The sequence below is a fragment of the Channa argus genome, chromosome 11 (assembly GCF_033026475.1).
Source record: "Channa argus isolate prfri chromosome 11, Channa argus male v1.0, whole genome shotgun sequence".
Lineage (NCBI taxonomy): Eukaryota > Metazoa > Chordata > Actinopteri > Anabantiformes > Channidae > Channa > Channa argus.
In genome coordinates this window covers 20,316,119-20,341,217 of record NC_090207.1, presented here as the reverse complement: position 1 = coordinate 20,341,217, position 25,099 = coordinate 20,316,119, and the positions used below count along the sequence as shown (strand labels likewise).

Sequence of the window (25,099 nt, the reverse complement as noted above, 5' to 3'; positions counted from 1 at the left end):
ACAGCATACTGGAGCAACCCCAACACACTGAGGCTTCTGCTGCTGTTCCTGCTTATCACAGTTCTGCAGTGCTAGGGAGGAGCTCAAATAAGCTCACAGCAGTAGCTTGTGGCAACTTCCTCCTCTCTCCAGATACTGTGAGGTTTGGTCACACACTGTGTGTTGATATGTTGGTTAATCCTCTTTATTAGTAAATAAAGCCCCATTACATTTGCCACTACAAGTCTGCGAACAAGTAACTTTTGTTGAAGTGAAACAACTCAGTACAGTATGTGCAGCATTAAGTTGCACAGCTGAGTTGCAAATACTGTTTTGTGTGATTCTGAAGGATGACAGATGGCTGTGTATCTGCTCCCTGATCCCGAAGTATTTAAAAACAGTAGGTGTTTCACGTTTGCGTCACTTTCACACAGCACCTGCACATAAAATTATACATGGGTGAATATAAATTCTTCTCTTCTCTTTCGATTCATCAGGTTCTCTGTTAACAAAATGAGCTAAAATGAGTTGAAGGCCTAATAATTTCTGATGTAAGTGGGCTGCAAGCATTCGTCACTCACTTTTTGCTTCACGGACATTTGAACTCCTTTTAACCATCAGAGGGCACTAAAAATCCACCTGATGATCTCAGACATTCAGAGGCGAAATATGGCTGGAGTTACAGCTGGTGTTTTTTTTTTGATGGGACGCGTGTGAAAACTGTAAAAGTTTGGTTATATTTGAATGTAAGAAAAATCTGCGGGATCTACGGATCCCATATTAATGAAAATAAAACATATAGGTACGTTGACTTCGGGTCAGTGAAGCTCCACAATAGCAAGTTAAGTGATTAAAAAAAGCAGTGCAGGTTAAACACGTCACGTTTGATCGTTTCTTCTGACATTACAACGCAGGGTTAATCCCACCAGCTGCACACTGGACGTGGCTTCCTGAGCGGATGAACAGTGACAGATGATAAGTTTAGTGCCCTGAGGATTGCGCACAAGACATCCGCTGATCTGCTAACAGTCGTTTAACACCGCAGAGTCCAGACCGCGGCGACAGACACACTCAGTCCGCAGGACTTTTTTGAGGCTTTTTATTGGAAGGGGGATCTTTTCTGAAACGGAACATTTTTCATTACGCAATTGTTGTTCATAATTCTTCAGGAGAGACGTCTCCAAGATCATTACGCAATTGTTGTTCATAATTCTTCAGGAGAGACGTCTCCAAGATCGTTACGCACAACTTTTACGCACAACCCTGGTGCTACTGATGAGCTGATTTCGATGCGCGGTTCATGTTACCTTTACCATGTTACCTACTTTACAACCGATACTTCCACAGGTGGGAATATATTAAGTGTGCGAACTGTAGAGATGGATAAAATGGTCCGCTCCATTATCGGCTGAGCAAGAATAACCTTTATAGATACGGAGAACTTGACTGGAGCAGCGAGCAGCGACTGGTGCCAAAATGAACCTTTACTGTCAGAACTTGCGGATCTTACAGATAATCTTCACAACAATAACAGCAGTTCTCACACAAGGTAAGTGGCCGGGGAGTGACTAGTTGCACGCGTTGTGGTTTCTAAAGCCACAGTACTCGCGACAGATGAATACAAGGCCGGATTATGCCCAAGTGCAATGAATTAACTCTAGGACCTCTAACTGAATTAAGCGTGCACACTGTGTCTATACTGTATTTAATGATTACAACTGTAAATCTGAGCTATTGGATTAAACTATTTATCTTCTGCACATGCTACTGAGAGAAGGTGGACCTTTCCTCAGCAGTGCCATGCCAGCACGGAAACAGTATTGTCTTAAAGTCTAAATAATGTATAAATGTCCTTATTTGTGCCACAACGCTCCTCCGCGGTGATACAGCTCCAGTGAGCCTAACAGGAGCATATGTGTTTTGCTTGCAGCAAAGGGGTGTCACAGCAGTGAGTGGGATATTAAAGATTCAGGATGAAATCGTTGAGGAGTTAAGGACTTGATGGCTTTACAGTATAAAACAAGTTGTGCTTTAATGCACAGTACTTTGCTTTTCTTTCTGGGAAGCCTTAGTTTCCCTCATGGACAAACCCCTTTTCATAGAGTGGGATAAACAAAAAGTGGATCTATATTCTCAACTTTGACATAAAAAAAAATTACAAAAGCTTTTCATGTAAAGCCTAAAATTGCTATAGAGAAAGGTACTTTTAGGCTATGCAGTCTGGATGATATATGTGGATAAAAAGATGAAAAACGGAGGTAAACAGTGTAAATGTGATAAATCAGATTTTATAGCAGTTTAAGAGTCTTGTTATACACAGCAATCACCACCAATCACTGCACAAGCATAAGCTTCCTCTAGTCTCTCTCTCTCTCTCTGTGTGTGTCTCATCTTCTTAAATCTCTCACTACCCAGCCCCACAGAGATATGCATGCTATATGAGCAGTACTACATCATCTTTGTATGTTTGTTTAAAGCACCTCCAAAAGCATGTAACATAAGAATACAATGCTGTCAACTTTGACAGAAGGAGGTTTTACTGATGTGTTGGGGTCTAATTTTTGTAAAAGGGCATGTAGCAAGGCCTGTTTCACAGCTCTGTTGTTGAGAGCAGACAAATCAAATACACAGACAGAGCATAAGATTAGAAAAATACACCACAAATGATGAACCGTTCAGTTTTTGGGCAAATTGAATGTGCACATTGCAACAACCCTTTAATTTGTGACAGAAGTTCTGAATAGACACGTGTGATCTCATATATGGGTGATCTTTGTGTTTGCGTCATACCTTTTCCTACTAGGTAGCTATTTTATAACAATGCAGAAATAACTATAAACATTAACCTTTAGCAACTTTTTAGTTTAACTCCTCACTGTGGCAGATATTCTTGCATCAGTTGTGAGTCACCTCATCGAATGAGGGCTTAGCGATATGTCAATACATATATACGTATTCAGAGACCTTTTGTGGCAAGCGGCATTAGGGCACTTACTAGATGCTGTGATGCTCTGTTAAAGAAAGTTTGCATTGGAAGGGACGGGCAGTCAAAAGATAAGAACGCTGTCAGATTAAGAAAATGTGCAGGGCTATAAATGGTGTTTTTGCCTCTTGGCTTGTCAATACTTTATTATTTTAAAGTGCTTATAAAGAGCAGTTTACTATGTATAGCACGTGATCGATATTGGAATTACCATTTTTAAGAAACAGCATGAAAGTGCAGAAACTCACACAGAAAAACATCCCTAAATCTCTCAATTACTGATTAAAACACAGACATCCATTATTGTCTTCTGTGATGCTACTGGGAGTCCACTCACTTCTGCAAGCTGTTTTGCACATATGGTAAAAGTCATTAGTGCACATTAGAATTCACAATAGTTGCTCAAGCTTTGCGCATTTTAATAGATTAATACAAAGATTGATTGCAGTTGCAGAAATAATGCTAAAAGACAAGTGCTTGGAACAGACGTTTCCTGACATGCCAGCAAAAGGAATTTAAAATGGAGCCTTAAGAGAAACCAAGGGGCAAAATGTTGCTTGTAGATACGCAAGGTTTTTCATTTTTTATTTTATTATTAAAACTGGTGATGAGGAACATATATTTGAAAGGAATCTACAATATTTAAGCCCCAAGTAAAAATTTTAGTTACTTACATACACTGCAAACTAAATCTCACTTATAGCTCTATGATTTTCCAGGTTAAGTAACATTAATCATTTTAATTTCCATTGTAATGCATGGCAGCAAAGCTATTATTGGATTGGACTTGCTTCCTACAAGTGGCTTAACTAAAAACAGCACGACTCAGGAATATTATACACATGAAAACCTCTACTTCAAAAAGTCACAGCAAATCCTTACCTGGAGATAATTTCCTGCTATCAGTATTGCTGTGACCTCTGAAATGTAATTTGATACAGGAAGCACACTGAATAGCAAACAGAGATGGGCGAATACAAATCTTATTAACAACATATGATTTTAAACTCGAATCAAAGGAATATGTTGTTTTCTCCTAGAAAGCACTTAACCTACATTCTGTAGAGGGAAGAAAATAAAGGCATTAAACATGTTCAGTGTCTAGGAGGGCAGTCTTCATCGTAGCTTCTGCATAACAACACTGATGCTTTCTGGCTGAGCCAAGAAGGAAGAGAAGCTCTGGGTCTTCAAAATGAGTTATTTGAGAGGTTGGAACAGCTGGTGCACTGGATTTGCTCTCATGTTTATTAGTTGAGGGCAGGACTGTCATCATGATTAGGACCATAGAAGTAGAGTTTTGCTTACAATGGCCACTTGATAAACAGCTGAAATTTTGGCAAAGGAGAACGGGTAGTCATGAAACAAATCTGCTAGCATATTTATAAATATATTATGCACTAAGTTTCATTTAAATAACCTCCTTTAGACTTTTATGAAAAGAAAAGCATTTGGACATGCAAGAAAAACACAGATGAGCCATCAAACCCAATTGCAAAGCAATGAGCTTGCATATGAAGTACTTTGTTGCTACATTGGCGGTGCATTCTCCCTTCTGGAGAAAGTGAGCCAGTTTATATCTACTCCAGCTGGAGCTGCTGCCAGCTCTGGTATTTAAGAGCACATCTGTCACTGTGGCCACTGGTAGGCTGAGCCAGGACAGCCCCGTTCCCAGCTTCCGTCGCTGCCTCATGCACTGTGTCGCCCACTCAGTGAACATGACTGACACTTTCGTCTGTGTGTGGAAAGTCAAAAAAATAAAAGATGCTGTTGTCTTCCTCTGAGGGCTGCTGGGCTGACATGGTTGTGACACATGCAGTATAGTCATTTTTGTGTGAACTGTCAGACCATCATGACAGGCATGTTTGCTGGGGTGGATGAGCGATGATGAAAAGCAGAGGCGACCGTGATAGACGGACCTGTCAAAAGCCAGCAGCCATGAGGGCAACATGATGGCTGAGTTTGACACAAAAAAGCTTCAAGCCTTCCTTGTTGGATAAATAGTAATTACTAATCCTATGACAGGCAACAGTCAGTGTGGCATCTTTTGTTTTCAAGTCACAAATGCATCTCGCATCAAGTCCATAAATCTAGATATTATTGGTTTTGTTAGTTTTTGTGTTCCACTGGGATGATTATGTGTTTTGGTCTGAGATGCCACTAAAGTTGTTTTTCCACTATGGAATAGCATTCTTAGTGCAGCTTTATCCGTTTTATTATAATCACCAGAGTAAACACCAGTTTTTTTGCCTTAATTCACCGAGCAGGGCAATTAGCCACCAGAAAAACAGCACACACTCAGGTCAGCTGCTATAATCTTCATAATTCTATCAAAATGGGTGTTTAATGAGGACACACAGTGGCCGGGTGACCGCAGCTCTTTTCCATTGGGGCAAACACTCACCATCAAGCTTTTAAACCAGATCAGGGAATATTTATGCTGTTGGTTTGTTTTTACTCACTAGTACAGTATACTGTAAAAAGGTCACCCTGGGCACTTGTGACCAGTGTTTAACAGTCAAGCCTGTAATCCTTGTAATTACTGTAAATCTGTCCAACACAAAGCAAGTAAATAAACAACATAATGAGGAATATACACATGTTCAGATTTATTTCTGTTTTAGCTACTTTGAATTTTCCTTAACTGGTCCCTGGGTTTTTCACTTCACGTGATGATGCTCCACTATTCCCTTGTTTGTTAATGGAGGATCTGGTGGCTATTCGCAGCCTTCCGACAATCTGAAAAGCCATTTTAATCCCAGTTTTTGATGCCTGATTCAATCTTGTGCCAGATGTATCAGATCCCACCTTTCCTGCCCATGTACAGAAAGTAGATCATGCATGAGAGAGGTGGAACTGGGGCAGTGAAAGGTTTGGATACATCACACTTATATTATATGTTGATAACAGTGAAAATGTATTACAAAGAATTCCTTCTGTGCAGAAGCTAAAAATACTCATAAGCTTCTCTTTTTTTAAATTTTGCATTATTTCACCTGCTGGTTGTGGTCTGTTATAAGAATTTTAAGGTTAAGCTCAAATTCCTAATAAGTTGATGCCCCAATCAGTTGATCAGTTGGCCTTGGCTGACTTTTTAGCTATAGTGTTACTTTCTGAAACTTTTTATTCCTTAGTGGTGTGTTAAAAAATCTGGTACCGTGAATTGATTTTATTCTTCTCTTTTTAACAGATCTGAGCAGTAAAGAGCTGACCGACAGTAAGAGCCCAGTGCCTTTTCCTGTCTTCTTACCAGTCAGCTACGAGGTGCGAGATGCTGACTACCTCTTACTAAAGGAGGCTGGTCAGGACTTCATGAGGAACTCCAGCATGCAGAGTCACACACAGCCCTTTGTCATCTTAAGAGCCAGTCGCCAGCCAGCTGTCAATGCTAGCTACGGCACTATGTCCACAGAGCAACTCGTGCCTCTAGATCTGATCCAATCTGTGCAGCTCTTCAGGTCCCCGGAGGTCTTCACCTTTAACTGGAAAATTCAGGCTTTTGTACTGACACCTCGGGTTTTCTCCTCTAAGCCCAAAGTCCGGGTGCTCTTCTATGTTGCAGGGAGGGACTGGGGCCGGGGGGAAGGAGCTGTGGATGAGCTACCGTGTGTGACAGTGTATGCTTTCTGGCAAACCCAGGAGGTCAGGGGTTCGTGTGCCATGGGAGGTGAGAGGGGAACCTGCATGGCTGAGCTGGTTCCTGCCCCTGGCTGGTTTGCGCTGGGAACAGAGGGCACCAGCAGGGAGAGACAGGACCCGACTGCAGGGAACCCTGTGGAGCTGTATTATCAAGCACAGCCCAAAGCAAATGGGAAGTGTAATTCTCTGGATGGAAGTCGTTGGGGTGGCTCACAGCAGCAAGCAGAGTATGTTCCAGTCACTCCTATGCAGAGGATCGGCAGCGTACGTCTTCTGCAGGTGCCTAAAGGAATGGCAACCCTTTCACGCCTAAAGCTTGGTAACTCCATTGTCATACGGACATCCTCCAAACCACTGAAGAAGACTGACATTGCCACCTTCTACATACTCATGGCCAGCTCTGCTCAGCTGACTAACTTCACTCTCAGGTGAGACTTTGTTTTCTGTTGCCTCACAGTTTGGACTAGTCAGCAAATGTGTGACTGCATGGAGCCAGTTTTGTAAATGGAATATTACAGCACTTTATAGAGCTCCTTAATTTAACGTCCAAATTAATTGGTCAATAAGAATTCAACACTGGGAGCGTTCGCTAACATTATTAGTCCTCATCTCTAATACTTGCCACAAATCCCGTGCCATTAAAAATAAGGGAATGATGGGGGAAATGAGATTTGGCATGGATTATGGCATTTCACTGAAAATATCACAGAGGTTAACTGTTTTGCCGGGGAAATGGGATGGATTATTCCAGTTAAATTAGAAGAAGGCATGTTTCAGTAAGCACAGCCTTGTGACATTAAGGGCTGTTTCACGAGTGGTAGTCATCAATGTTGACATGGATCAAATAAAATCACGTGTAATTTGTGACTCATTGCCCCCCCCCACCCCCTTTAAAGGGTATGTTCAGGATCTGTGTTATATGTTACTGAATCTAAGATCATGGGGATTATAAGCAATTTAATTTAAGGCTCTGTTCTCATTTTGCACTACAGAATGTTTCTCTATGAGTGAAGGTGAGAGCGTTTGTGATACCACCATGGTTACTCCTTAGGGTGCCTGTGTGGTATTAGAGGCTTATTTTAATGCATCAGTGACCTGACTTATTAACCTCTTTAGGATAATAAGCATGTCTCCCCTTTTCAAGGTGAAATGATGCAACGTGGGAGATTGACACCTCAAAATGGATTTCAGTCGAATGACTCTGTTGTTGGTTTGTGTGCAGATTTAGATCATTAGTAAATTAGGCTGCTTATATGATTTGGGTTCTTATTGTGTGATAAATGCTATGTGTGTCTGTGTTGCTGATCGAAGTCCTGTTGGGTGATGTCCTGTAAGGTCTCCTGACTTAAGAACTGGCTTAGTCCTTGATGACAGCTAATCCAAAGGTGTGTTGCTTTCTAGACAATAGTCCCACTAGCCTTATAGGCTACACACAATGTTACACTGTGGTACACAATCAATACATCTGGAAAATAAATAATGAAAGAGTTAATTCCACCTTGATTTGCTTATACATGCTTCAGTGGAAGTGAGTAAGTAAGGAGACGGTCAGGTATTATTAGTTCCTTTTCTACGAAGTCCTGCCTTCATTTGCTGAGGCAGTTGCTCAGATCAACTGTGTGTGCTGGAATGGCTAAGTATTGATTAGGCGGACAGATGTGCATGGGTGCACTTGTCCTTGTGAAGTTTAACAGATAAGTCGGCCGGAGTCTTCAGTTCTTTTGCAGAGTTGCCAAAAAGAAAAAAAAAGAAAAACATAAAGCTTAAGATGGTTCACACTACATTTCAAGGGTTTTCTGGGATCATTTCAGAAACATTAACAGGATTTCAGAGGAGCACCAGTGCATTCATGAATTTGTTGCATCATGCAATTAAACATAGCTGATTTCCTTTTCTTTCGGCCTTAATTTATTTACTTACTCTCATTTCTGCACAGAAAGCAGATAGCACTAATGTCGCCACTCATCTTCGCTTCATCTTTTCTTCCTCGCCTTTCCTCTCCTCTTGTCCTTATCTCATCTCCCAATAGCTACTGTCTCTGTTGGCAGATCAACAATCTTGTTAGGAAGCTCTGTAGCAATTAAACATGCAATAATTAATACTGGTAACTAAACTCTTCAATTCTACCTTTTTCTTTTTGCATCCCATAAACATGACATAATACACTCACCTTTGTTCTAACTTCCATAGTTAGGCAGTGCTAAACCCTCCCCTAGCTTATCAGGACATTAACAAGCCCTGTGCACCCAGTCCTCAACAGCTGTCTGTATGCTTTATCACTGTCTGGATATCCCATTAGGCTTTGCTTAATGCTCTCTCATCACCATGATAAGACTGTTATTGATGTCTATAGCCGGAGTCAAGGGACATACAAATTTGAAGTCAATAGAGAAAAAGACAAGCCACACCTGTCTGTTCCCGCGAAATGAAGCTGTCATTCTTAGGGAGCGCTTGATAAAGGTCACAGATAAAGTATTGTATTTTCGTCATCACTCTACCCATGTGAAGGATAATTAGATTACACCTTTAATGTATGCTCAGAAAGTATGAACTTACTTTTTGCATTTCAATTCAAATTAATCTGTTAGCAACCATAGTTTGTCTTGTTCTATGGGTTTTAGTCAAAGGCAGTACTATATCAACAGGACAGTGTGTCAGTGAACTCTTCATCCAGGGAGCCTCATCATTCATCTGTGTGACAAATAGGAATTTTACATTCACTTTTAGTGCCGTGCCATCTGGCAGGAGTGTTGGCATCAGCGTCTCCCCAACTCCCCAAACTGCTCCATAAGTACGATAAGCACGTTGCCGATGGCTGGCTATCAGACTGGCTAAACGGTGGACATTTGCCTGCATAATTAACGATTGCATCTGTTTCCGATTGCACTGGGGTTTACGGATACCGTGGCCCCGCAGTGATGTTTTCTCTGAGCCAAAGATGGGAACACAAATTATACCAAGGAAGCAATTACAAACCCTATGTAGCATCTCAATAGCAGCTTTGGTGATGAAATGCATCTGGGCCATGCTGTCTAGTTTACACAGAGGATGCACTCTGTCTTGTAGGTCTTTGATCTGATTCTTTTTTATTGTGTTATGTCTTATTGTTTTAGCTTCTTGTGTTGGCCATGGCACGTTGATCTTTCAAATAGGTTTACAGAAAATAACATTTCACAGATAAATAATAGAAAGGAACTGACTGACAGAGCAAAGGTCTGCTTTGTATTTCAGTATTTGACAGTGTGTGTCTGCCTGAGTGGCAGTTTGCATGTGTAGGTATTTCTAGTGGCATTCTCACCTGTATGTAACCATGCGTGTTTGTGTATGAGTGAATGAAGAGTGTGTAAAAGGTGAAACAATAGTGCCACTCATGCCTTGCCTGGTCAGAAGTGAGATGGATGGGAGGTGCAGCACCTGAGCGCTGCTTTTCTCACACACTGTCAGCTTTGGTCTCCACAGCCATCCATCTTCTCTGCCCTGGTGCCTCCCTCTGCCTGCTGCCTCCTTGGGGCCTGCTAACCAAAGCCATGGACACTTGTCCTGCTCTCTACCTCTCAGAAGAAAAACACTTCTTTCAGTCACATGAGATTTTTATTTTATTTTTTTCAGGAGAACTAATAGAAATGTTAAAAATGGCTTTTGAAAAGTCTTATTATTACCGTCACCTTCTATTAGTTAAACCCTGCCCCTTTGGGCTAAATTCACAGTGGTGTTTCATCACAGTGGGGCATGATATCCAGAAGCCATTACTAGATTAACAGTCCTCCTAAGTTTTCTCATTAATTCATCGAGCTTACTTCATTGATTATGCTGGATTGAAGTTTCCCCCACTGAAAAAAAAATTGTCACACTGCACTTAGAAATCCCTACAGTCAGCATCAGTAGTGTATATAAGCCCTAAAACAGGAAATGAATGGACTGAAGTTACGGTTCAGGCAGCACATAGTGAAAAATAACTTTTGCAGGTTCTTGATAAATATTACATGTGCATGTTATGCATCACATGCGGCAGTGGTTTACACTGCTTCTAAAGCAGTAGTTTGACATTTTGCGAAATGTTAACAATTAATTTCTGGTATGTTACCTCCATTGTAATGTCATTACCAGGGGTAATAGTGCAGCCCTTCAGCTTTGACTCTATTCAGAAAGCTGTGGCCTGTTTACATCAAAACTGCACGTATTCCTCGTTGCTTATTTAGCCCACTGTTGTCCCCCTTGTTGTTGGATGTGCTGCCTCCTGGGAACCTTCTGACTGATAACAACAGACTGGCTGCATCTTTGTGTCCTCTTCTTTCATTTACTCGGATGCACAGTGCACAGAGCAGTGGGTTTTATTTACTAAACTAACAGAGATACCACGCAGCAACAGCTAAAGTATTTGGCTCCTCGTTATGCTTCATTTGATCTCTTTTATCTGTTCAGTGCCTGAAGTAATTTAATAAGTTTAGTAAGTTAATTGTGTTTTGTGATACACATCCGCTTTGACAACCTCTGCTAAAACTGGTAGAGAGTGAGGGGTTTGAGGCTGTTCACCTTCTCTATGTTAAATAATAAGTCTATCAAAGTGTTTACTAACTAAAACTGAGTCATTCAGCAGCATGACTGAAATACAGTCACGGCACCAGATAACTTCACTTTTTAGCCCAGTGCTCCCTGGTTGAACCTTTGTTAATCACCGTATGTGCAACACAGCTGGAATAAAAACCAGTAGTCCCCTGGGTACCAATGACACAAGATTGGAACCAAAGATCAACAGCTTTTGGCTTGTCCCTTCAGGAGTCACCACAGATTGATTTGGCATGAGGTTTTACGCCTGATACCCTTCCTGCCGCAACCCTCCCATTTTATTCGGGCTTGGGACCAGCACCAAAGCAGCCCTTGGTTGCTTGGCAGGGACACACCTGGTGGGGTGGGATTTGAACCCGCAGCCTTCTGCATCCCAACCTGGTGCTCAACCACTGAGCAACCAGACCCCCAGTGACACAAGATTAAAACCATTATTGAAAAAAACGTTGCTCAGTCATCCCTTTTTAATTGTGACCTTTGACTGGTGATCTTTTGGCCCATTTGAACTTTTAGTTCTGTTACTAATGCCAAGTCTGTACTTTCTGAGAAAGACACAGAGGAATGAAGGGAGACTTTTCTAATTTGCACCCCTGAGGTTAAGGCAGTAGATCATAACAGACCAACATCTGTGACCACTTCAAACCTTTTTGACAGATGCAACATGTAAAGAAGGTCACAAACAAGGGTTCACACTACTGACATGCACCATCACACAAGCAGTAGATGTGCACAGAACATTTATCACATAGGCATTAGGAGACTAAAATGTTCAATTAAGAGGGAATGCATGTTGCTACAGTAGATTGTTCCATTGTGCTGAACGGGAAACAGTGTCTCCACTACTTTTGCCTGATTTCTTTTACTGTAGGCCCACCCTCTACCTAAAGTACCATAAGTCTTCAGATAGCTGCTGTTCCTTTCAAAGATTACACCTTCCCAGAGACTCATAATGCACTCATGGTGGTTATCTCAAAGATTCAGAGATGAACTATACAGCTTCGCATGCAGATTAAACAAATGAATTAGTTGTCTGAGCTGCTTCTTTGCAATCAATTTTTTTTTAATTCGGGTTTTACACATAAAAGAAGGGACAAAATGTGGTGAGAGAGGCTGACCATATTGATTACTGTTGTTGTAGTAGAGGACTGTATTTTTATTATTTTGTTAATAAATAATGTAATAATACAGTAGCTCCCTTGGGTTTGATCACAATTCTTGGAAAAGAATACCTCATTAATATTAACATTTGATCTACTGCCAGCTGCTTATGCTGAGAATGCCCACAGGGAGTGCCTCATTCTCAGTTGCATAAGAGGCCACGGAAACTGATGATGCTGTTTAAATAATGAGCACATGTAAGAACCAACAGAAAAAGCAATATTTTCCTTTTTCATTTGGTGGCATTTTCCTCCATGTTTTTCTTTATTGTGCATAATACAGGAGGCTCAAATATATAATACATTTATTTCTGGATTTTTAAGAACCTGAAGAGATTATGTTTGGGTAAATCAATAAATTATGTTTAATTGTATTAAATTGTATACATAAATCTGGAAAAAATATCCATTCATTGTGTTGATTTTTCATTGGATGTTATTGTGACATATATTAGATTCATCACATTCTTGATCTTTTCATTTTTTACTTTTCACAGAGCAACAGTAAAGAAAGGTGTGACCTTTCGAACAGCAACACCCAGTAACTCTTTACTGTGGGACATCACTCTGGATATGGGAACAGATGGAGCTATCGCTGTTACTTGTCAGAGGAAGGGTCCCATACCTGGAAAAAGGCAAGTCTGATTAAAGAAGGATGCCACATTTACAAAAATGTTCAAAGTGTGTTACTTTCAAATTTTAAGTGATGTTTTTAGAAAATAATAAATTATATTTTATAAATATTATTTAGTTTTAGGGATTCCAAAACACACAACCTAATGCATTTTGGCATGGAACAAACATAAAAAATAACGACTATTTGTAACTACGAAGTACCTATAATCGAAAAAGTGGTTTTCAACCCAGATGTTTCTTTTTGTATGAATAGCTGTGCAGAAGTTAACCGGACTGGTAAATGTCTGTTACCACTCAGAATGAACATGATAAATTTTAGCCTCACATTTAGTCTGCTCTTGTGTACAACACTACCTCATAACTCTTGATAATGCAGTGGGCCCAGCCCCCTTCACCAACCCCTGCTTACCACAGAAGCATGCTTTGGAGGACACCTCTTTACTCTTTAAGTTTGGCTATAGGTGTTTCTGTAAAGCTCAGGTCTTTGGGCTTCTTTTGACTTGCCCCATGACCTCGTTAAATGGAGCTACACCAGCCCCCAACAAGCAGCTTATCTTTTGAGATTAGTACAGCTTTATTTCACTGCACCTAGGTGAGGTGAGTACCTTTGAGTTAGGATAAGTGATCGAGTGGTGAAGATGCCTGCCATATTAAATCCCCCTCTCTGGTTTCCTGTCTCACTATACTAAAAAGAAGACTTAAGTCATTTAAATGTGGCCAAGGATAAAAACATAGAAAAGAAAGATGAACAGCTTGTCCATTCAGGGGTCACCACAACAGAATGTGCTTAGCCTGTTGATTTGGCTTGAGTTTTTATGAAAGACGCCCTCGTTGTTGCAGCCCTCCTATCTTGTTCGGGCTCAGGACTGGCACCAAGGTGGCCCTTGGTGGCTGGGTGGGGCCTGGTGGTGGTGGGATTCAAGCCCGTGGCCTTCTGCATCCCAACCCAATGCTCTGCCACTGATCCACCATGACAAAAACATAGGCGACATTGATTTTAGGACATGACCAACTGTTTGTATGATGTTTGTCCAACATTTCATGGCAATCCACCTATTGGGATATTTTAACCTAAGAACAACAGACCAATAAATGTTCTGCTGCTAATGTGGCTAATGGGCTAATGAGCCTTCTAGACCTAGACTAGGAGAGCTATTAGTTACCTATCCATCAATCTTGGATGCAACACACATTCAGGAAAACACTCTTTGTGTTGCTCTCGTACACATGATTTTAATTATTTTATTTGGACACACTGGCAAGCCTGAATGGGCTGAAAAGAACTGATCCACTGAGACTGAATTTTAACTTGAATTATTTCTGCCTCTAGAACAGTTCCAAGTAATACTTGTAAAACTAAAGCTCTAATCTGTGTGTGAATTGTTGGCATAGCTAGAGAAGAGTAAGTGTATGCAGCCAACATTACTAAATGAAAAAAATAAATTGAATGAATGTAGACAAAGAATAACACTTCTTGGTGAATCCTGCTTTCGTATAATGAATGTGTAATGAAAAAGATGACTTACCCCAGCACAGGGATCATTTAAACCTGCTGAAGCTGAACATCAGGGTTTGTCTGAGAGGTCATACAACATAAACACAGGATACTTAATCAGAGACAAAACACCAGCATTATCTGTACTTGTCATTATTGGTTTGACCTCATTAAGTTGTTTTCCCCATTTGGCATAGATTATGACATTGTTTATAACAACTTTTTTATGGGTTAACATATTTTTCCACTCAGGCATTTCACCTAATCCTCTTTAAATGTCACAAAACTAACAGAACCCCTGCAGAGAGTGTCTGCTGTTGCACCACTGTGGATTTTCAGACTTTGTCTTCCTGGCTTTAGAGAGTACTAAAAGTATTTGCTGTATCTGTACATTAAAGCTTTTTTATCCTCTGTCACAGCGGCTTGGTTTGGATCTTAATATTAAAACACTGCTACTTACAGACAAACTGCCGACCGTAAACAAGCTGTTGAGGCATCGTTTCTCTGTAAGCCTCACAAGAATGATCAAGGGCGTAAACAGTACGGCAGTTCCTCTTTCTTATGAATATCTGTGTTAATGCATCCTTAAGGGGATTGAGACATGCTTACAAGAGTCAAACGTGCTGTTTTAATACTTGACCAGAAAGTGATTATTATGTGTTAATCTCAGGTCTCTGAACAATATGCTAAGGATATTAAGTAACATGTCTTATTATGAGACGTATGATACAAAACTATATGAAGTTTTTAAATATGGAACTTAATGGAGGATTAAATAAATATGATTTCTCCAAATGTTGTTGCTTTAATGGAGAAATGCAACTCATATGTGGCCCTTTAGAGGTCATTTTTATGCAGTAAACAGCATGAAACAGGGCTTACTGTGTGCTTGCACAACTCTGTAAGACAGATATTTATAAAATGTACACACAGGTGCAGAGAGTCTGATAATGTCCATGGGAGTATGTGCATGCTTATTGTGTTTTCCACCAATATATCTTTTCCATAGTTCAATACAGTGCCAAGAAATAAAACCAAAGATACTAACTTGGGCCATGGGAGTTTATTGAATCCATGGCAAGGACACACTGTTCTAGCTGGCATAACTGAGAGGTCATTATAAGTTATACAGGCTTATGCTTGCAGGACGCCACTGTCCCTGGACTACCTATTATTCTACTCACATTTAACAGTAGCATCAGCTCCAGGGTAGGGCCAGCACAGAAAAATTCAGCTCTAGGTTCAACAGTTTATGAAAAGACCTAGAGATGCAAAGACTTCAACAATGTTTTTAAAAAAGGAGGATTGAGGCTACTGGGATCACAGAACCTCAATAGGAACATTGACTCTCAAATTACTTTCTACTTCTCTTAATTAAAAAATAATTGCAGATGAGAAATCACATTTGTGTTCTCTTGAAAACATGCAACTTTAATATAGTTTATCTAGTTTATATTTGAGTTTGTCCAATACTTTAGTTTATGACAATATACAGTAGTAGCAAAACTAATGACGTGTGCTTTGTGTTTAGTTATAAAGTATGTTTAGATTAAATAAAAGTGACGCTATGGCCAAGTGCAACCACACAGATCCACACACTGATGTAAACTCTTTATAGTAACATCCCAATGTGTGCCACAGGCTGATGTGCAGCACCTACTGCTGTATAACCTCCTCACTTCTATTCAGATATAATTTTGTTTTTATATATATATTTTATATCGATGGCTATGATTAAAAAAATGAGACTTTCTTCGCTTTTGTGGGAAAGGTGTTGAGAGTATTGTACCCTTCTCCGATTGTTAAAACACTAAAAAGTCGTGCTGCAGATATAAAATAATAATACAGTTTGATGGTGGAAACCTTTCTTTTATTACTGTTTTGCCTTATGTTAATTTTTACATGTGATTTCTTTTATGAGAAACGCATGTGCTGTATGTACATACATGCATTCTTTATGTAACTAACTCAGCTGTTTGCCTCACCCCCAGGCTTGAAAGCAGTCTGCTGGAGGTGCTTCAGATGGATTTTGAAGTTGAGGAGCTGAGCAGCCCTGTTGACAGTCAGGTGATCATATGGAAGCTGGAGCTGCCGTCTGCATCCAAAAATAAAGCCAAGACTGAAGGAGCCATGCGGATCTATACCACTCAGAGAGACTTTGTCGGCCTGGCTCCTCTTGTAATGGTGCGCTGACAGCTTTCATGTCACACCTAATAGTAATTAATTTAACCCAGCATCAACATTACTCACAGCAGTGTTTCCAATAATGCCAATATTTGGAATGCATCCCTTGAGCATTGATGCATGAAAGTGTCATAAAATGCACATTGCTCTGATCCATTCCTGTCTGGTTTGCACCCACAGACAGCTGGATCTGCTTTGGATTGTTTAGTAAATGGGTTCTATTTTGAGCAGGGAGTGACCTTGTGTTGTGACTGTCAGCTTGCTGATGTCTCTCTTCTGTGTTGTTCCGCTGCGCTGCGGCTTGGTCATCCTCTCCTCCTAACAGCTGCTTCATGTGCTTCTATTTTGGTGCCGCAGGCCTCTTTATCATCCTACCTCTATAATTAATCCATGATATAATCTCTGCTACAAAATACGGAACATTACACAATAAGTTCACAACACTTTGAGTGCCAGTTTGATAGTTATCTCTTACCTGGGTACTGTACTATTTTCTGCAGGAAACGCATGACAGTGACAACCTGTCAGATAATATACCCAATTCGCCTATTTACTCATTTTTAGCATTAGTTTAGTTTAATTAGTTCTTTTTGATATGTGTTGGGAGTACTATTAAAACTTAAGAATTCTTATTGCTTGTGCTATAATTTTAGATGGAATGTTACTTATTTTTCGCAGAACTGTCTGCTGCATTTCCATGATAATGGTGCTGGAGTGCTTGAAGTCATAAGGCTACACTACAGCATTCTGATTTGTGAATTTGACATGGTTCATCTTCCTTGTGGATTAGAAGCTGACCTCAGGCCGAGGGCCAAACATGAGGAGATTTGATGGTTGGCTTGAGGGGACATTAGCGCTGACTGATCACTCTTAGCCTTGCTATGTGAACTCCTGCAAGTGCTGCTGCTCAATACTTCTATATAATGGTGAAGGGTTCACTGACACAGACTACGAATCTGTGTTTTTTTTTTACTATATTGTAATAACAGTCGGAAAAAATGTGATGTTCACTTATTTTGACTTCATTTAAGACAGTTTTATAGTCAAGAGACACATATCCATCTGCTTCATTTTCATATTCTGAGTAGCCAAGTGTCTCTTTAAATTTGATTTAGCTGATCATTCACAGAACTTGACCGGGCTCAGTGCCACTGCTCTCATACACACACTCACACACGCACACACTAACACACTCACACTCTCACCATTGCTTAAACTTATTTTAAAACAGCGTTGTTACTGAGGACACATAGCCATCTGCTTCTAATATTGCTTTGATTATCCACCCATGCAAGTAACATACTCACACACACCAACACACTCATATCAATTAATAGGTAGAAACATACGTACAAAGACATTTGGAACGTTAAACAGACTGCACGTATCTATGGCCCCTACCATATAAGGTGCTGGCCTAGTCTTCCTGAGCAATTAGAGTTCAATGTCTTGCTCAAAGACACATTGCCACTTGGGCAGGGGGAGGCAGGGAAAAAGCCACTTACCACTCCTTCAATCTGCTCTGCTTCTCCAAGCTGCTTAATTTAATAATACAGTGAACCTTAAAGAACAGTCTGCACTGTGTAGTGTATGTGTAGAGCATATTTAGAGCTCCATGCTTCCAGTTAGTAAAGCACATTTGAACTGATAAGGTAGTCCTCTGAGAGCTTCCAAGTCAAGATTAGCTCTTCCTTCCATGTGGTGATCTAGCCATCACCTAGAGAGCCTCCCAGAGAGGGACCCAGCCTTCATGACTCATCAGGACTGCTGATTCACTCCCCTACATTTCTCTACATCTCGTGTGGTAGCTGCACCACATATACTACAAAATTAGGGGATGTTAATTTTTGAATGAGATTTCTTGTGTTCATTCTGATGTCTGTGGCTCGTGAGAATAATTGTAACTCTATGTTTCTACGTGTCTCTGCAGGACACAGAAATCCTGAACACTGCTGTACTGACCGGAAAGAAGATAGTGATGCCTGTGAGGACAGTAGCTGTGGAGGAAGATGGAGTTGTAACCGATGTATCTGACTACACAGACTGTAGCTCCACTGATGAAGATGTTCTCAAAGTAGGATTCCTCCTCCTCCTCCTCTTTCTCCTTCTCACATACCTCTGCATATTGAACAGGGAACAATATCATTCTGATTTATCATTTCACATTTTACAACAGTTTTACTGTAGTTTAAATGGTTTTGTAAGAGTATTTCATAAAAGGTAGAATGAGATTGGAAAAAGTTAGAGGTGAAATTGCCCTGAACCTTTTCCAAAGATTCTCTTACATCTATTTATTGAAATTTTAAAGCTGTGAACAAAAACAGGTTTAGCTGCAATAGACGGAAGATTGCGAGATGTTTGTGCCTTATCTTGTGGCCTTGATGCCAAGGAGGGTAGGAGGGTATATCTGAGAGCTCCAAAGCGATAAGGTCGATTTTATGTGTGAAGGTAAGGCTGATTTGAAGGTGTTCCAATGTCAACTGTGCTGTCTGTCACTTTTCCACACTGTAAAACAAACCATTACTTGGACATCATTTGCCATCAAACACTGGTCATCAGTCTCCCCAACAATGAACAGCTGCTGTGGTAAATCACTCGCCACAAATGACCTCACAGTCTGCCACTGTGGTCCCATCCAGTGATTTATTCCGTTTTCTAATGTGAACCTGAGCATGGCTGATTGCCAAAAGCCGACTTTGTTTACTGATGAAATCGAAAGTTAGGCCCCTGAGGTCAGAGGCTGTGAGTGTATTAACTCAAGGGGAAAGTGGCATTGTAAACTGTAACAAGACATGCAGTGGACATTTTACTGGTCACATAAATAAAGAAATGTAGCCAGTGTGTTGCCCCCTGAGTAAATTCATATTACAGCACAGTATGTGCACATGGTGGGAGTTACAGTAAAAGAAAACCAGGATTAAATATCTAGAGTCCAGATGTAGACTAAATCAATCTTTTCAACTCGCTAATGGAGTCTTCTATGCTGTTGTTTTAAGCTTACTGTACAGTAGCTCTCAGTGTGTTTGCGGACTGGATATCAGCTTCAGTCACAAATATTCCCTTTAATCTTCTTAGTCTAACAGCTTGACTTAGATATCTGTTCTCCTCTGGTGTGCCTGAAGAGTATCAAATCTGCTGGTGATAGAAGGGGAAAGATTTATCCACAACGGACAGTGCATGTGAGAAAAGAAAACACTAATCTTCCGCGATGGAAAGATTTTACACTTGTTGGAATTACAAAGAGACCTAAAATGCACACAGGCTTTTGTTTTGTCAGATCAAGGTTGTGGGATTGACAGACAATTTAAGGGGGACATTCTGTGTATAGATGGTTAATGCACTATTTTGCAGATAAATAAGGAATTTTTAATAGTTTAGCATAAAAATTAGATTGATTTACACGAGGCATGAACTCAAAGTAATACTGTACCCAGTGATGAAAGAAAGTCAAATCCTGTTTTAAATAAATATCTTTTTCTGATAGTAAAAACACACAGGCATATCCTTGGTTACAGAATGAGATTGTGATAGGATGAGTTGGGGGATGGCACTTTAAAATTAATTCTCTTTTAAGGGATGTGCTAGTATTATTTGAAAATGGCTTATGTTGGGTTCAGTGGAGCACTGGGAAGATGCTTCTTTTAAAAAGATGAAATGTGCAGTGTGTCTTATATCACGGATGACTGGTTGACTAACTTCACCCGCAAATTAAAGCATGAAAAGTGTTAATGACTTCCCTGGAAAGAAATCAGACTTTTTTTCCCCAATGTTTACATTAAAAATTTTCTGTGGTTAACTGTTCAAGTGATACAGTGCCACACATTGTAAATGTGCTATCTGAATATGCAGTAAATTAAGCATAGGATTATTCAACGAGGAGAGGTTAGGGATCCACAGTTAGCAGAAAGGATGACACACAGCGATGAAGTCATTCTAAGGTTTCAGTTCTGGTCATGGGTGCAGAAAGACTGACGCAAGATCCACTCAAAAATAGCATGTCCCTGTGACAGCGCATCATCTAACTGACTGTTGGGTTCACTCAAATGAGAGCGAGAATCTATTTGCTATTTGTATTTCTCCCTAGGCTATCTGTCAAAGTCGCCATTTCCCCCCCTTCACTCCCGTGCACTTCCCCAGGCTGGTGACTGAATTTCAATGCTACGTTAATTATCCAATTTGTTTAAAGCAGTGGCTGCTGAGCAGACCAAGGAAAACCTCCTGACTCGTGTCTCAAAATGTCCATGAGATCCTTCAACAGTCACCCAAACTTGTCCAAGGTCACCTTTGAAATTACAGTGTAATGAATGTACTTGGCTGTGAAGGACTGATGTTCAACACTGCACCAGATGATATTTTGATTAACATAAAATTGCAATGCTGCCTCTTCCTAAAGCTTCGGACTGGTGATCATCGCGGTAGTTTATTACAGCCAGCTGACATTACTACAGTAACGCATGCAGTGCAAAACTGCCACAAGGCCATTTGTTGTTGTAAGAATGGCCTATCAGTTAAAATAGTGACTTTTATGAGATTATTTAATTATGCTTTGTCACAGGGTAGATGACTAACATCTCCTTGATCGACAACAATCTCATTCTGAGTTTGATATAGATTGTTTACAAAAGCGTACTTACACAAACTTTAATATTATCAGGGAAATTAAAATAAAATATTCATGTCCTTTTATCTATTTCTATGCAGGTGTCGGAGAGATGCGACTATGTTTTTGTGAATGGCAGAGAGACAAAGGGCAAAGTGAAGATGAAGGTGAACTACATATACAGCTACCTGAGTGCCCAGCTTGAACTGAACGTATGGATGCCTCAATTCCCCCTGCAGATTGATGTGTCGGACACAGAGCTGAGCCAGATCAAAAGCTGGAGGGTACCCATACTAACCTCAAAAAGGTGGGACACACAAGCAGACAAACCATCTTATAAACTATCCTTATTTGGTTTCTTGATTGGATTTCTATAAACATCCTTTTGCGTGCCTATAAAAATCCAAAATCATATCTCTCCAAGGATTTGGGTTTTTGATTCCATTACATACTGTACTGCAATATCGCAATGTGATCCAATCAAGCAAAGAGACAGGGCTGAGTGATTGGAGTATAGTGTGTCAAAGCTTTTATGGTGTAATAGGTCTGACCTGAATGTGTGTTTTTGTCATCATGTCTCAGAACTGGCTGGAACAGTGAAGAAGATGACAGGAAGGGGAAAGGCTGCATGCTGCAGTTTCAGCACGCCCTGGTGCAGGTGCTAACTCACTTTGTGGCAGAGCAGGTGGAGCCTCGAGATCCTAAGGCTTATTTCCTGGGCTCTGATTGGCAGGTGGATGTTACAAGGTTGGTTCGATACTTTATGAAGGTAGAGGACCCTCGAGTGGCAAGGTTGCAGGCTGGGAGAGTGTTGTCAGGACGTGACATTGGGACCACTACCATCCAGGTAAAAAACTGAACTACTGCTTGACTTAAACTTAGCCCCAGAAGTTAGTCGCTAACATGATAGCGAGAAGCAGATATTGAATTAGGTAGAGCAGTTCCCTCTTTCAGTAGAAAGAAGTTTTAATTCATTTTTATGAGGACCCAAACTTTACTTTGAACCCGCTAATCCAAACTGGTTCTCACAAGGAAATTCGACTTGAGGCACACCATCAATGTACTGAAGGTGATATCGTTCTGTTACAGGTGTTTTCTCCACTGTCTGATGTAATCTTGGGCAAGACAACTATCACAGTTGTAGATGACAAAGTGACTATCACAGAATTGGGAGTCCAGCTTGTTTCAGGCCTCTCCATGACTTTACAGCTCAGTCCAGGAAGCAGCAAGGCTATCTTGGCTACCACAACAACACAAGAGGTTCTACAGACCCGTAAACAGGTAACGCCCCCTATCGAATTTAAATGTCTTGAAGCTTTATATTTAAAGTGCAGTTACAATGTCTGGCATTTTGTTCTTCCAGGAAGCTTTGGTCAGTGCCTGGGTGCAATTCAGTGATGGCAACCAGACACCTCTTGACATTTATGATCCAGCCTACTACCGCATGACAGTGACATCTTTAGATCAGGGGGTGGTGTCAGTGCAGGGCACACCTCTGGCTGTGGTGGCAGAGGGAGAAGGTGAAGGAGTTCTGGTCAGAGTAGAGATGTCCATCTGTGAGGCCTGCCAGAAGTCCAAACGGAAAAGCACTGTGGCCGTGGGCAATGGGGGCCTCAAGGTCAAATTTAATGTGAACTGTCGGCGGCCATACAGCGATACCAGCTGCCTTGACAGTAGCACTGTTAGCAGCAAGGACAACAGTGACTATGGGAACAGTGGGAAACAGGCGGACAGTCAGAGAAAGCAAAGAAAACCATCCCAGGATCCTCCATTACGCAGCTCAAGCACAGACAGGGAGGAGAGTGTCATGCAGAAGATTACAACCACCATCAAATCTACAGAACGAAGCTTCATAACCAGCGGCAGCCTCGGAGGAGTGGGTAAACCTGGCAGATTAGGAAACCCCAGTATTCCTACCAGCATGGTGAATGTTAGCATGATGAGCAGCCCCAGTGACAGCAGAAAAGGCTATGGCTCAGACAATATGGTAGTGGAGGATATGGGCAGTGTTAGTTTTACTAGCACTGTGAAAGCTCCTGGAAATCTGGTAAACTATAACAACTTCCCCACCAAGGTGGAGGGACCTAGACAGGGGATGTCAGAGGTAGAAATTGGTGGTGAAGAAATGTTGGCCAACAGGCCCCTCTCAGACTTGGAGATTGGCATGTATGCTCTGTTGGGTGTCTTTTGCCTTGCCATTCTGGTGTTTCTGGTAAACTGTATCTCATATGTTGTTAAGTTCAGGCATAAAAAGCCTCCGTCACATGGCCAGGAGCCCACAGGACACAGGCACGACTGGGTATGGCTTGGCACAGACGCTGAGTTAGTGATGAGCGTACCAGGTAGCCCCGTCCAGCAAGACACCCAAACTACAACCACCGTCATAGACATTGGGCCTGATAAGTCTGCCTCTTTGTCCAGGAGACCCAGCTGCTTGGCCTCTGTTACAGACTCTCCTCTCAGTTGCATGGGCTCCTACAGGAGCAAACCTATGCACAACGAGTCCCTCCACTCACCCACCAGCAAGAGAAAGAGAGTCCAGTTCACCACCTTCTCCACTCTGGAACGGCATTCGCCACATCTCCCACCGAGGGAGAATGGCCACGGCATCCACTGGGTCGGTAAGAATGACAGCTGTGAGGAGGAACTACAAAAATGCCCATCCCAGAGCCTGGGGAGCAGTTATACTACAGGACCTGATCAGACCTCACATGTACAGTAGATGTGGCTTTGATCACCTCTATGCCTTTGTTCACTCCAACAACTGTCAAGAATATGATTTTGAAACTGCCCTCCACCACGTTTTATTACCTATCAAGGCCTTTTACATGTACATGTACTGTATATTATTCTTACTACTGGAGATTGGATGTGTGTGGAAACATAGTTTCACATAGTTGACCAGATGGACTGCTATTCACACAGTGTTTAAAGACACCAAATGTTGTTGCTGCATGTGGATCTACATCTCAAAATTTCTGCACTCACATGCTGGTACAGTATATACAGTACAAATAAACACTACAAAAGTATCCCAAGCACATAAGAATTTTACCCAAGATATGGCTCTAATTAAACGTGTTAATTGAATATTGTGTCCCCTATCATATAAATTTAAGTTGATCTAAATTTCATTAATTTTTTTTTTCATTAAAACAGTATGATCTTGAATACTTCCTTGTGCTTGATTCTATAAAACATTTTTAAGAGGCACATTTGAAACTTTGTCCCCTATCTTTATTTATTCAGAGAATATGTTTTTTTTTTTTCTTTTTCCTGGGAATACCCGGATCAGCCACAGTCTGACCTGTGAAGTTGTACTGGAGCGATAGTGGTCAAGGTTAAGAGCCTTGCCTATGGGATCTACAGTGGTGTTGATGAGGCAGGAAACAAGTGCTGCTTTCTTACTTGCTCGGACCAGATTTTATTCTGCTGGTCAAAGGTTTGTGCCAACAACTTTCTGGCTTAGTTTTACAGTTGCATTGGAAGGGTGGCAGACTGTAAAAACTTTAGTGAGAACATTCAGGGTTTTGTAACAAGTGCATGCCCCAGTGTGTTGCCATAATCAGCCTTTGTAAGTGCAAATTACAAGAACCTTTTGTGCACCTCTGCCCTTTAAACAAATTGAGTTTTTTGCTGGGCCTCTGAATGTGTGCAAGCCAACTGTCGCGCTTTATTAAAAATGAATGAGGTACCATACCCACTGGAAGAAAAAAGAAAATTAGTGCTACTTTCAGCAGAAGTAAAAATAAAAAAAAAGTAAGATTTAACAATACCTCTAGAATCTTGTTAACAATGAAAAACAATATTCTCGTTTGAAAGAACAATAATTTTATAACAATCATACATTTCCAGATCACCCA

General features: G+C 40.9%; 1 protein-coding gene across 1 annotated transcript; it reads left to right on the top strand.

Annotated features, from left to right (window-relative positions):
- The first annotated feature begins 1,416 nt into the window (after positions 1-1,416).
- On the top strand, positions 1,417-24,987 carry LOC137135657 (transmembrane protein 132C). The gene is given in 10 exon segments (XM_067520035.1): positions 1,417-1,528; positions 6,150-7,026; positions 12,819-12,956; positions 16,444-16,636; positions 18,567-18,710; positions 21,338-21,543; positions 21,819-22,083; positions 22,326-22,517; positions 22,600-23,889; positions 23,892-24,987. Coding segments are annotated over 10 exon segments (3,423 nt in total). The 5' UTR covers positions 1,417-1,455; the 3' UTR covers positions 23,937-24,987.
- The last annotated feature ends 112 nt before the right edge of the window (positions 24,988-25,099 follow it).